The sequence below is a fragment of the Diceros bicornis genome, chromosome 18 (assembly GCF_020826845.1).
Source record: "Diceros bicornis minor isolate mBicDic1 chromosome 18, mDicBic1.mat.cur, whole genome shotgun sequence".
In the NCBI taxonomy this organism is placed as follows: Eukaryota; Metazoa; Chordata; class Mammalia; order Perissodactyla; family Rhinocerotidae; genus Diceros; species Diceros bicornis.
This window is the reverse complement of record NC_080757.1, coordinates 29326481-29338930: the sequence shown is the minus strand read 5'-3', so window position 1 is coordinate 29338930 and position 12450 is coordinate 29326481. Positions and strand designations below refer to the sequence as shown.

General features: G+C 52.3%; 1 protein-coding gene across 1 annotated transcript in view; it reads right to left on the bottom strand.

Moving 5' to 3' along the window:
- Positions 1–12450, bottom strand: part of RNF43 (ring finger protein 43) — a 60638-nt gene that overhangs the window by 3339 nt on the left and 44849 nt on the right. The window contains exons 3-8 of the mRNA XM_058560575.1: positions 6348–6422; positions 6102–6233; positions 5362–5466; positions 3752–3913; positions 2858–2960; positions 591–1934 (exon numbers count right to left, since the gene is read on the bottom strand). Coding sequence (XP_058416558.1) covers positions 591–1934; positions 2858–2960; positions 3752–3913; positions 5362–5466; positions 6102–6233; positions 6348–6422 — 1921 coding nt within the window. The remainder of the gene's footprint in view (positions 1–590; positions 1935–2857; positions 2961–3751; positions 3914–5361; positions 5467–6101; positions 6234–6347; positions 6423–12450) is intronic.

Genomic DNA, 12450 nt, shown 5'->3' with positions numbered 1-12450 from the left:
AGGTTGGTCTTATTAACAAGGAAGCTTAGAAGGGAAGCAGAGTTGCTCTCTTACCCCAGGGGACAGGAGAAAACCTATGGACTCACAAGACTGCTGGGAACCACCCATGATCTCTATTTTTTTTGTCTCATTCACCTAGCTCTTCTCATATGGCCTAGTATTATGGTTATCAGTAACTATTTCTCCTCCATACTCTCTTCAAGGGCAAGGAACACTTCTTGGCCTTCTTTGTATTTAAAGCTAATATTGAGCTATATACATTGGTACAGCTGTACCAATTATTAAAATATTGAAACAATTCCATGTGAGCTGCTGCCCCAAACCACGCCAAGTGCTTTCTGACGTCTCAGCCACACTGGTACCTCCCCTGAGATCTCCCTATCATCTGGCAACTAAAGGAGTAAGACCTGGCAGAACCAGAATGCTCCTGCCAGCACCCTATGCTATGGCAGTTGTTCACTATTTTGAATGTCACCCCTGTTGTACCCTTCTCAGCGTCCATCAACCCCTTGTTGGCTGACTTCAACCATTCTGCAATATCCAGCTCTCGTTTCCTCTTCCCACCACACCTGCTTCCCCTGAAAACTCACCAGGCTGGGCTGGCAGCACCTGGCAGTGTGGGTAAGGGCATGGTCTGCCCTCTGGGGTGCCAGAATTCCATTCAGAAGGCCCCTCCCCAGGTGGGTGTGGTCCCAGGGGCTGGCGTGGAGTCAGACACAACCACACTGGCTGTGAACTTGGGTAACAGGGGCCTGGGGGTTCTGGTAGCAGCCTCCTGTCCAGGCCTGGAGGTCCAAAGATCAATGGGTGGGCCTCTGGGGACCACGGGCATGCCAGGTCGGGGCCATAATGGGGAAGAATCTGGCAAGCTGGGTGTGCAGTCAAATCCTGGGGCCGAGAGGCTTGGGTGGGCTCTGAGGGACCCCCTCGTCGTCTCCTCTGTGGGTGTCGGACAGGGAGGCTGGATTTCTGCAAGTGCAAGAGGCTGCTGGGACTGGAGACGTCAGCTGGGCCCGGGGGTGACTCTGTGACAGCTCTGGGCCATTGTGAGTTGGGGAGCTGCCCTGAAGGTGCTGCTGGGTTGGATCTGGCAGCTTGCTGAGCAGAAGAAGGCGGCTCTGGCTGGGGCTGTGTCCGAGGAACGGCAGACCTAGACTGGGGGACCCCGGTTTCTGGGCCAGGCTTCCTGCCACGCCACTGGAAGCGCTTTTTGTAGTGATGGTGTCGGTGGCGGTGGTAGTGAATGTGGCTGGAAACCTGGGTTTCCCCTGTGTGCACCACCGAGTCCAAAGAACGAGGCCTAGAGGTCACACTAAGCTGAGTCTCCTCCACCCGGGACTCTCCTTCAGGGCTGCAGTATACCAAGGGGTCAAAGTCACTGCTCAGGGAGCTGCGGAAGGTAGAACTGCTGCCGTGGATGCCCTGCAGGCTGATGTCCGTGCAGTTGACCACTGAGTCACTTGAAGAGCCATGACAGGGCCCTGAACTGGAGTCACTGGCTGGCCCATCTGCCAGGTAGCCGCTGCGTTCTGTGCAGTAGCTCTCTCCAGACCCGCTGCTGTCGTGAGGCCTGGCCCGGCGTGGGGGCGCTGGGCAAGCGGTGGGGTGCTGTGAGGTGCATCGGAGGCGGCTCAGCCCCCAGCCCTGCGCATACGGGTGCTGGGCCACTGCCAGGCGCTGCTGCTCACCTGGAGCCCGGGCATGTGCAGCTCTCGGGAGGCCATGGTGCCGCAGGCCCATGCCTGGCTCCTGGGATGGTAGGAAGGGACCGGGTCGTGGGGGCCGAGCCGCTGCACTCCGGGAAGGGCCCAACAGGTAGGCAGCAGGGGGGTGGTAGTGGGCATGGCCAGGATGCTGGCGAATAAGGTGGAGTCTCTGGCCTGGTTCCTGGTAAGATCGAGAGGGTCCCAGGGACTGGGAAAACGACTCTCCCTCTGGAAAAGAGAACCAAGAGCATGGGTGTTTGACTCCACAAACCAATGGAGGGTTCATTCAGAATGGAAGGGCTGTAGTGTACCTATTTGAGCCTGCATAGCCTGCGAGCTCACTCAGAGTTTAGGGGACCAAGGATATTCCTAACCTGCCTGTGCCCTGGGACACCTTCGCTCCTTCCAGTCAGATCGTCTGCCTGGGAGTTCCACTATGCATGTCCACCCCTGCTCCTCCCGTCAGCCCGTTTGGGGCTTTTTCACCCAGGGCCATGGTCTAGCCCATATTGCACCTTTGGGTGAAGGCTCTCTTTCCTCAAGATTCTTCACGTTCACCTTTTATAAAATTGTCCTAATATCCTGGTTTTGTTAGAATAGGATACTGTATTGCCAGAAAATTAGAATAATAAGTATACAAATCACTCCAATTTAAAATCAACAAAGTTGTCGTTAAAATACAAATAATTTTTTAAATAATAAAGATGTCTACAATGAAATGGCCATTCCCCTCAGATGAGGCACTCTTGGTGTGGGCACAGCTTAAAAAACTATTGAGGCAGGGGGCCGGCCCAGTGGCACAAGAGGTTAAGTGTGCACGCTCCGCTTCGGCGGCCCGGGGTTCGCAGGTTCGGAACCCCGGGCACGCACCGACGCACTGCATGTTAAGCCATGCTGTGGTGGCATCCCATATAAGGTAGAGGAAGATGGCCACGGATGTTAGCTCAGGGCCAATCTTCCTCAAGAAAAAAGGGGAGGATTGGCATCAGATGTTAGCTCAGGGCTGATCCTCCTCACAAAAAAAAAAAACACAAAAGCTATTGAGGCAGTTCTGCTTTCTCCTCAGCTTCAAGGCAAACTGTTTCCTAAAGGGAAGCCACGTTCTAGACCCATCTGCCTGCACACAGGGGAGTCCCTGGCCCACCTCCTACCTACGATGTTGAACATGCAGAGGGGGCAAGTCCGATGCTGATAGAGCCAGGGGTCCACACAGGCTTGATGGAACTCATGGAGGCAGGAAATGACTCGGAGCTCCTGGAGAAAACAAGGGGGGCCAAACCAAAGTTATCTGTAGTTACAGGAGTGGCCAGGAGCCAGGACATCCCCCTGACTCCCTCTGGCCTCTCCTTCTTGCTATCACCCACTTGCAAAAGACCTCATAGTAGAATAGAAAAAGGATGGACTTGGGTATCGGGTAGACTTGGATTTTGCCACTTAGCTGTATGACCTTGGGCAATTTTCTTTTTTTGTTGTTTTTTAGATTTTTTTTTTTTTGAGAAAGATCAGCCCTGAGCTAACATCCATGCCAATCCTCCTCTTTTTGCTGAGGAAGACTGGCCCTGAGCTAACATCCGTGCTGATCTTCCTCCACTTTATGTGGGACACCGCCACAGCATGGCCTGACAAGCGGTGCATCAGTGCACGCCTGGGATCGGAACCCGGGCCACCAGCAGCCGAGTGCGCTTAAACGCTAAACCACGGGGCTGGCCCAGGGCAATTTTCTTAACAGACAGTTTTCTGATGTAAAATGAGGATAAAAAACTAATCTATCCCCACCCCTTACTGTCATGAGGCTAAAATGAGATAATGCATCTAAAGCACCCATTGCAGAGCCTGGCACATGGTACACGCTCAATAGTTCTCTTTCCCTAGAAGACCAGGAAAACAACCAAACCTCAGGGCTATCCCCTACCTCTGCCCCATGCAGGATACACAGAACACAGATGCAGCCAGAGCACCCACACCAGCCTTAAGTGCCTCCTCCCCCCAGCTCCAGCCTCCCTCCCCAGCCTGGTCATGGAGGTGCACCACAAGTCCTGCCTTACCTGGCCCTCAGAGAACTCCTCCAGGCAGATGGCACACACAGGGGCTGAGCTGCAGCTGCTACCTGAGTCTGGCCACTCAGCCCGGACCCTCCTGCAGCTGGCTCGGTACCTCCTGGTGGCCAGCTGGCTGATGGCCCAGGCTGTTCGCTGCTGAAGGGGATCCTAGGAAGAGTGGTGGGGCTCAGAATGGGGCAAGGGCTCCTTTCCCCTCACCCCTGGCCCCAGCTTGTACTCAGTTTCCAGTCACCCAGTTAGATCACATGGCCAATTGACTTCCCCTGGCAGTTTGTCTCCTTCGAGCTCATACGTGGCTCTGCCAAGCAGGCCAAGCCCTCCCACCCTACTCCCCTGCTCATACTATTAAGCTTTCCTTCCTTTGATGACTCATGAGAGAAACTTTTTTTGTCAAGCAACTGCCTGCTTGACATCTCAACTTGGCTATCTAATGGACACGTCAAACTTAACATGCCCCAAACTGAACTCCTAATCCCATTAACCACCCCTAGACTCACACCTATCCTCCCCCAGGTCTTCCCCATCTAAGTAAATGGCAATTCCATTCTTTTAATTGCTCAGGCCAAAAATCTTAGTGCCATTCTTGACTCCTCTCTCTCATACTCCATGATCAATCCTTTAGTAAACCTGTTGGCTTTGCTTTCAAACTACACCCAGAATCTAAGTAATTCTCACCACTTTCACTGCTACTCCCTAATCCAAGTTACCATTACTGTCACCTGGATTCCTATAGCAGCCTCTGAGCTGGTTTCTCTGTTTCCAGCCTTGCCTCCCTGTAATCTAATCTCATCACAACGGCAGAACAATCATGTTAAAACTTAGATCATGGCACTCCTTCTGCTCAAAACCCTCCAGTGGCTCCCATTTCACCCAGAGTAAAAAACCCAGTCCTGACAATGGCCTAAACAGTCCGGTACAACTGGGCCCCGGTGAGCTGTCTGTCCTCACCTCTCGCTCTGCCCTCTCACTCGCTCTATTACAGCCACATGGCCTACTTGCTGTTCCTCAGACACAATGGGCACACTTCTGCCTCAAGGCCTTTGCCCTTACTGTTTTCTCCACCTTGATCACTTTCTCCCCAGATATGTGCAGAGGTCACCCTGTCACCCATTTAGGGACTTTCCTGTAACGTCATCCTCTCAATGAGGCCTTCCCTGGCCTTGCTTTTAAAAATTAACCCTGTCCCCTTGGCATTTCCTCTCCCCTTTTCTATTTTATTTTTCTCCCTAGCATATACCACCATCTAAAACACTATATATCTTACTTATTTATTTTGTTCATTGTCTTGTCCCACTAAAAGGAAAGCTCCCTGAGGGAAGGGGTCTTTTGTCTTTTTTGTTCCCTGTGCTATCCCTGATGCCTAGAACAGTGCCCAGCACATGATAGGAGCTCACTGTGTTTGTTGAAAGAATGAACGAACGAGCAAGCCTATGGAGAGAGGCTGCTGGAAATCAACAATCAGATGCGAGGGTATTTAGATGTAAACTGTTTCGTGGGCATAAAGGCACCTTCTTTCCTCAGTTTTCCCTTCCTGATCCCCACCCTCCCACACACATGCACACGCCCACCTCCACCAGGGAGCCCACTCTGCTCACCGGCCTGCTATGGCGGGGGCGGCACCGGATGCGGAGCACTGAAGCCAGGATGACCACAAAGATGGTGCCCACCACTGTCAGGAGGATCCACACATCATAATCTGGCTGGGGAGCGAGCAGAGAGGGAAAAGATCATACTTCTGGAAGGAGCAGGGCCAATTTGGGAGGAACACAGGAGCCCAGGAGACACACAGAGAGCTGGAGGTCCCCTTGAGTCTTCCAGCAGAGGGGATGAGGTGGGGAGGGACCTGCAGGTGGGGCCAGGTGGTCCCTCTCTGCCCATGGACACTCATAGGAGAGGGTCCACCAGATGTCAGCCGTGACAGGTACCATCTGAAGACCTGTGTGCTTGGGGAAAAGGGGAAAGGGACCCCTCTGCAAGGTGGGAGCTGCCCAGTGAACAGCTGGGTGAGTTTCCTAGCCAGTGGAGAAACACCAGCCAGGGGTCAGGGGGCTAGGGGGCCAGGGTTTCATTCTGGGTCTGCTCCTCTGTGCCATGAAACCACAGAGCTGAAAAAAACTTTACAACTCAGCTGGCCCAATCTGTTCATTCTGCAGATGAGGCCCAGAGAGGGGAAGAAACCTACCCAGAGGCACACAGCTGGTGGATAAGTTGGATTAGAGGGTTTCTAAGGTTTCTTTAGGTCCAGGAGTCTAAGGGCTTTGGTGGGAGTTGGCACAGGACAAAGGGAGGGCCAGAGCAGGTGCTAGGTCAGGGTCTGGAGATCTGGCGTGCTTACCCAGGTTGGGGGCTCCTTCAGCTCAATCCTCACATGGGCCTTTCGGTTCTTGTACACAAACTCCATCAGCTTCTCAGCATCGTTGCCCCAGATCAACACCACTGGCCAAGTCAGCCCCAGGGGCTGCTGCAGCTGCAGGAGGAAAAGTGCCCACAAGGGCTGCTGTGTCCTCACTCCTCCCTCCCCTGGTAACTTCACCCTCCTCTGTCCAGCCCCCTCCTCAAACACCCTAGTGTCTCTGGGTACCTGCTCAGCAGCCGCTCGATCCTCAGTGATGTCAAAGAGGACAGCGCTGGCTCCTCGTTCACCTGCCATCCGGGCCTGCAGAGACACACAGCAGAGATCCGGCTGGGGTCAGAGAAGAATACAGCCCATCTATGCCCCGGCCTCACCCTCTCACACATCCATCCCTCCCTAGGATTTTGCACACACCACATCTGTGCACACTCACACATATGACACATGCAAGGGGTCAGTGGGACTCGGATCCCCTGCTCTGCCCTGAGCTCACCCAGGTTCCACTGCCTTCAAGGATAACATTGAGTCCTCCCTTTTGTAACGCAGCAAACCCTTAACAAGGGTTTAGTAGGTGTCAGGTGGTGGACTAGGCTCTAGGGCTAAGGACAAATAAGACACAGTCTCTGCCCTCAGGGTTCCACCAGTCTGTCTTCACTAAGAAGTGTGAGAACAGAGAGTAGGGAGTGACCAGCACCCCAAAGGGAGTAGGTGGTGACCAGTCCCCAGTCCAGAGAGGGAATGAGGGAGAACAGAGAGGTGGAGAGCTCCTTCAGAATAGAGCTGGGCTTTCCAGGGTCCAGCCCTGCCTGACTAGAGGAGCTGCTGGGCTTCCCCCCAGCTCAGGCAAAGTTCCAAGAGCCTGAGACACTGCTCCCACCCAAGGTCCCCAGGGCAGAGCCCCAGGCTCAGCCCATCTTGTGGGCTCTCTCTCCCTGCCACATTCTAGTTTGCCAACTCTTTCTCTGGCTCCAATTAAAAAACTTAATGGAGTCCCTCCGGAGCTGTCTCCCTTCATCCCGTCCCCGAGGGTGGCACTAGAGACTCAGGTGGGGAGGGACCCCAGGGGCTGTTCCCACGAGGACACAACTATGCATGTGTGCACATGCGTGCTGACCAAGGCTCCAAGAGCAGGCTCGGGGAAGCAGAATCTAGCCAACCAGGCAGAGCAGACAGCAGAGCCAGAAAGAGAACAAAAAGCAGGAATCTAGGGGCTCTGGGTGTGGGGTAAGAGAAGGGAGATAAGAGCCGAGGGTGGGGTGGAGGCACATGGGCAAAGCACCAACAGACAGACACTGTTCCCCGCCTGGTGTCAGGTCTCCCTTTCCAGCACAGCTACTCCCCAGCCTTCCTCCCTAGAGCAGAGGCTCATCTTGCAATGGCATCAGGCTGGGACCTCGGCCCAGGGGGCCTGCCGAGTCTTCGGGCCTTCCTGCAGGCACTGAAAGAGTTAATCCTTCTGCAAGTGGTGGTGGCAGGAAGAGGAGCCAGTACAGGGGCTTACTCACACTCTCAGCACTTTGATCTCCGCTTCCCTTCCCGGGGAGAGCCTGTTGGGGCAGGTCTCCTGCCAGGCAAGCCAGGGGAGCGGCTCCTTGCTCCCCGCTCCCTGCTCCCCACTCCCCAGGCCGCAGAGGGGGCCAGGGGGCCCCTCAGAAGCGGCAGCCTGCAGGCAGGGGAGCCCGGGAGGGTGGTGGAGACACTCAAGTTGGGCCCTGTTTTGGTCAGGAGGGTAACTTCCCACTTCCCTCCCTCCCTCCCCAACAGAAGCTGGGCTGGGCCCTCTACCAGCACCCAGGCCCAGCCCAGGCCCAGGCTCGCCAGGCTAATTGACTGGAAATTCACAGGACTCCAGAATAAAATTGCTGCAGAAATTGAAAGGTCACGGCCTTCATCCTCCTCTCACCCACTTACTCCCAGGAAGTCCACCCCACCTAGGCGACCCCAGGCAAAAAGAAGCTCTCCAATCTTCAGAGCCCTCCAACCCAGGCTATGGGAGCAGCCCCAGGGGAAAGGGAGGGGACTTCTACTGCTAATCTCATAGTCCAGGACTTGGTCAAGGGGTGGGGAAGTCACCCAGTGGTCCCAGAATTGAGATTCCTGGGTCCTCTATGCTGCCAGGACCTCATGTTTGTCATCCCCAGAATGAGACCCTGGACCCAGCTCGGCCTGGAAGAGCATGAGGGAAGGGTACAGACTTCTTTCTCTAGAGATTTTCTTACTTCCCCACCCTGCTCCCTTTGAAGGATTGGAGTAGGAACAGTGGAAAGTAATTACCCTGACGTTCAAACACCCCAGCCCATTACAGCCCATAATTACAAAGTTGTAAAAGTGATCAAAGTGAGAGAGTTGGCCAAGAGGGGAAACAAACAGGACTTTCAGGCAGTGGGTGCCTGTGTCCAGAGTTCTAGGAATCAAGAAGCAAGATTTGGGACCAGATGGCAGCCCACTCTGGGGCTATCCATGCTTCCCTCCAGTCCACCTGCACCCAAGAAAGTAGGAGGGAGGGAGAAAAAGAAGCACTTCTTCGGAGACTGGAATCTGGAAGGCAGAGAGGTGGGCAGGTCTTCCCTAGAAAGAGAATGCAGAGACCTCTTTGAGAGTTGCAGAGTCAGCCAGCCCCCTAGGGGCAGAAAGCAAGGCTGCCCACAGCCTCTAGCAATGGGAGCCCACACACTCAGGACTTCCACACTACACTATGCACTTCTCTGGGCCTCAGATTTTCCTCTCCAGACACAGTGACAGTCTCTGTATATCTCCTGCTCATCGAAAATTGAGCACCTACTGTACCCAGGGCACCAAGCCAGGAAAGGCCAGGCCCTCCAGAACAACTCCTAATCTAGCTGTGGAGGCAAGGCATATACATAAAATTATAATGCTGATAACAACATTCTAGAGTACAAATGAATGAAACAGACCAGAGTTTCCAAACCTTTTTTCACTGCAAAAAGCTATTCCCTCCACTCCCTCTACCACCATACACACACACACAACCTGACACAAATCTTCAATATACAAAACAGATAAAAGTCAGCTGAGCTTGGGGGTGGGGGTGGGGGTAAGATGTACCCTCGGCTTCCCCTCCCACCAAGGCAACTCCATGAAACCAGGTGCGGAAAGCATGGACAGCAACCCTGGCAGTGTGCCAGAAGGAAGGGATTTCTGCTCCTAGTGGGCTAGCGGGGCTGAGCCAGTCAGGAAAGATTCAATAGAAGAGGAGGGGTTCATCTGGGTTTGAAAGCAAGGGTAGGAGGATATAGAAAGGATATAACCTTTATTGAGACCCACTCTGCCCAGACTGCTTAGGTTTGAGTCCTGAATCTGCTACCAACTACTAGCTGTGAAACTTTGGGCAAGTTACTTAACTGGCCTCAGTTTTCCTTTCTGTAAGCTGGGGATAACAATAGGACCTACTTCATAGGGTTGTTTTGAGGACTTTAAGTTAATCCATGTGAAGCCTCATAATAGTGCCTGGCACATGGTAAGTGTTCCTTAACTATTAGTTACTATTATGTCAGCTATTACTATGTGCTTTGCATATATGATTTCATTTACTTCTCACAACAACTCTACAAGACAGTCATCAGCCTTACTTTTGAGTTGAGGAAACCAAGGCTCAGAGAGACTGAATAACTTGCCCAGGGTCACACAGCTGATAAGCATTGGAGGCAGGATTCCTACCCAGGACTTTGGCCTTCCAAGTGCCTGTTTACGAAGTTGTGGTCTTTACGGTAAGAGAGGCAGGGCTTGCACCCGTCTGCTTGCCTCCAGAGCCAGCTGCTTCCACCAGGCAAAAAGCCACTGCACTACTCCAAGCATGAGGTGATAAGGGCCTGGCTTATCACAAGGATGGCTGTGGAGTTGCTAATAAAGAAACAGAAAGCAATTTGGGTCACTGGATAGAGAGGGGGTGGTGGTGATGGTGAAAGAATGGAAGAGTCCAGAAGAGTTATGGTGAGGGTTTCAGAGATCAAGAGAGATAAGAATGAGAGAAAAAAACCAACCTTGTTAACTATAAAAATATGGGATGATGATGCCAATGATGACAACAGTGATAACTGCAATCATTTATTGAGTGACTGCTATGTGCTTGGCATAGGGTTAAGAGCATCTATCTGTACTGTTTCATTAAATCCTCATAACTACCTTATGATGTAAGTCCCATTATTATTCCCCTTTTACAGATGAGGAAACAGAGGCTCAGAGAGGTGAGCTAAAATGTCCAGATCAAACTGAGGAGCAGTCGATGAGCCAGGCTTCAGAACCAGGGTTGTCTGGCTCCAGAGCCCCAGCTCTGTCAATGGTGATGGCATCACCGACACTAATCAATATGCCAGAGCAGAGCTGATCGGGGTCAGCTGTTTTCAAACTTTCCTCATCAAGGACCCACCTTTCCATATTGAAAAAAAAAGTTTTACCAAACAAACTGCATTTATTACATACAATTCCTTTTCCTATGAGATAGCTTGTGTTAACACACTGAACTGACAGAATTCCAACCAAAGGCAGACATGAGTATTTTAGTCAAGCCTGTGGGACTTCTGAAATATTGGAAGTAGCTCAAAGACCCACATTACTACCTTCACAGACCTCCTTTGGGCCAGGGGATCCCAGGTTGGAGCCACGTGGCACAGGTCAAAGGATGAGACCTGAGGGAAGCTCTGGACCAGACCAGTTGGAGAGCCCGGGGCTAGAGCAGTTCCCACTAGAGAATGAGGTACTCGAGTGATGGGGGCCAGGTGAGGAGAAGCCAAGGAGTGAGCGTGAGAGGAGGCTGTGACCGCAGAGGCCTCAAAAGAAAAGAGGTCACAGGGCAGTAGCCAAGGTGTTTCTTCTAAACCCCATGGTTTTTTGGTTTTGTGCTTGTTTTAGCTCAGGCACTATTTGGCACTTGGCGTACATTATTTCATCCTCACAGTGATCACTGGGGTAGGAAATAAAAGTCCCAGTTGATGGTGGTGGAAACGAAGGCCCAACAAGGTTAAGTAGGGGTGGGTGCTCAAAGCAGTGACCACATTTTCCTTGCTTCCCAGAGTCTGTGCGCATGTCTCATTTCTCCTACAGGAGTGTGGTCCTCCACGAGCTGAGAGGAAAATCTCCTTTGTGGATGCATCCTTAAGGCTGACAAGTGTTCACGTGTATGTGAAATCGCACACTGCTGTAGAACAGCAGAGTTTCTCTGAACCCTTCTTCCCCCGTCTCTCTCTCTCTTTCTCTCTCTCACACACAAATACACACACTCCACTCACACTCACACTCACACACTACCTAACTCTGAGCACTCATTTGCTAAATGAATAAATGAATGACATTTTCCCACATTTTGTAAAACAACAGAAATGAAATATCCAGAAGTAGGGCAGCTTCAGCCTAACAAAATTCTGCTGCCATAAAGGACCCTCACAGCCTTGTAGCGATACCACACTTTCCAGCGCCTCCAGGGATGTCCTGGCCCCTGCTTCCCACCTCCCCTGGAGCCCCCTTTGGCATCAGCATGGCCAGGCTGGGAGAATATCTTCACCTACCTGTGGGCACCACATTCAGAATCCTGCCATATCCCCACCCCCATGGGATCAGGTAAGAACCCAGGCCGTTTCCTTGAGACTCAAGGCTCGATTTCCCCAGCTCTCAGGAGGATCAGGAAATTCCCAGGGGATCTGGGCCTGAGTGCAATGAGCAGGCACACAGGTTGGGCTGTCACGCTCCTCTTTCACCACCCCTGGGAAGAGGACCCCTCCCCCAAGTCCACCTGACTGTGTCACGCACAATCTAACTACACTCTGGCTTATGTCACCATGAGAATCTTTTCACATATGTTCAGTTTTTCCAGCCATAATGGGAGGCAACAGAGCAGAGAGATTAAGTTTGAGAAGTGGACAAGGCTCAGTTCAAATCTCAACTCCACCCCTTCCTAGCTGTGTCACCCTGGCGAGTTACTTATGTTTTCTGATCCTCACTTGCCTCATACATCAAATAGAGAATAATAACGTCTAGTTTTCCTGATTGTTGTGAAAAGCAAGTGAGGTAATATGTATAAAGAATCTGTCCCATGTCCCACCTTCCACATGGTAAGCACACAGAAAACAGTAACTAAGTTAAAGTAGGGGTCATGGATGCAAACGTTTACAGGGCCCTGGAGGTAGCAGGCCAGTGGGGAACATGGTGAACCAGAGAGCCACAGCTACAGAAAGGCAGCAGCCGCCAGCTCCAGCCAATGGTGCCCTGTGGAAATGTGGGGCCACCACTTTGCAATCTCAGGGGAGGAGTGTGAACTTTTAAAGGTAGGAGCAATGGCTTCTGTTTCTGCTCTTCTTGCACAGTGCTCAGTAAATAT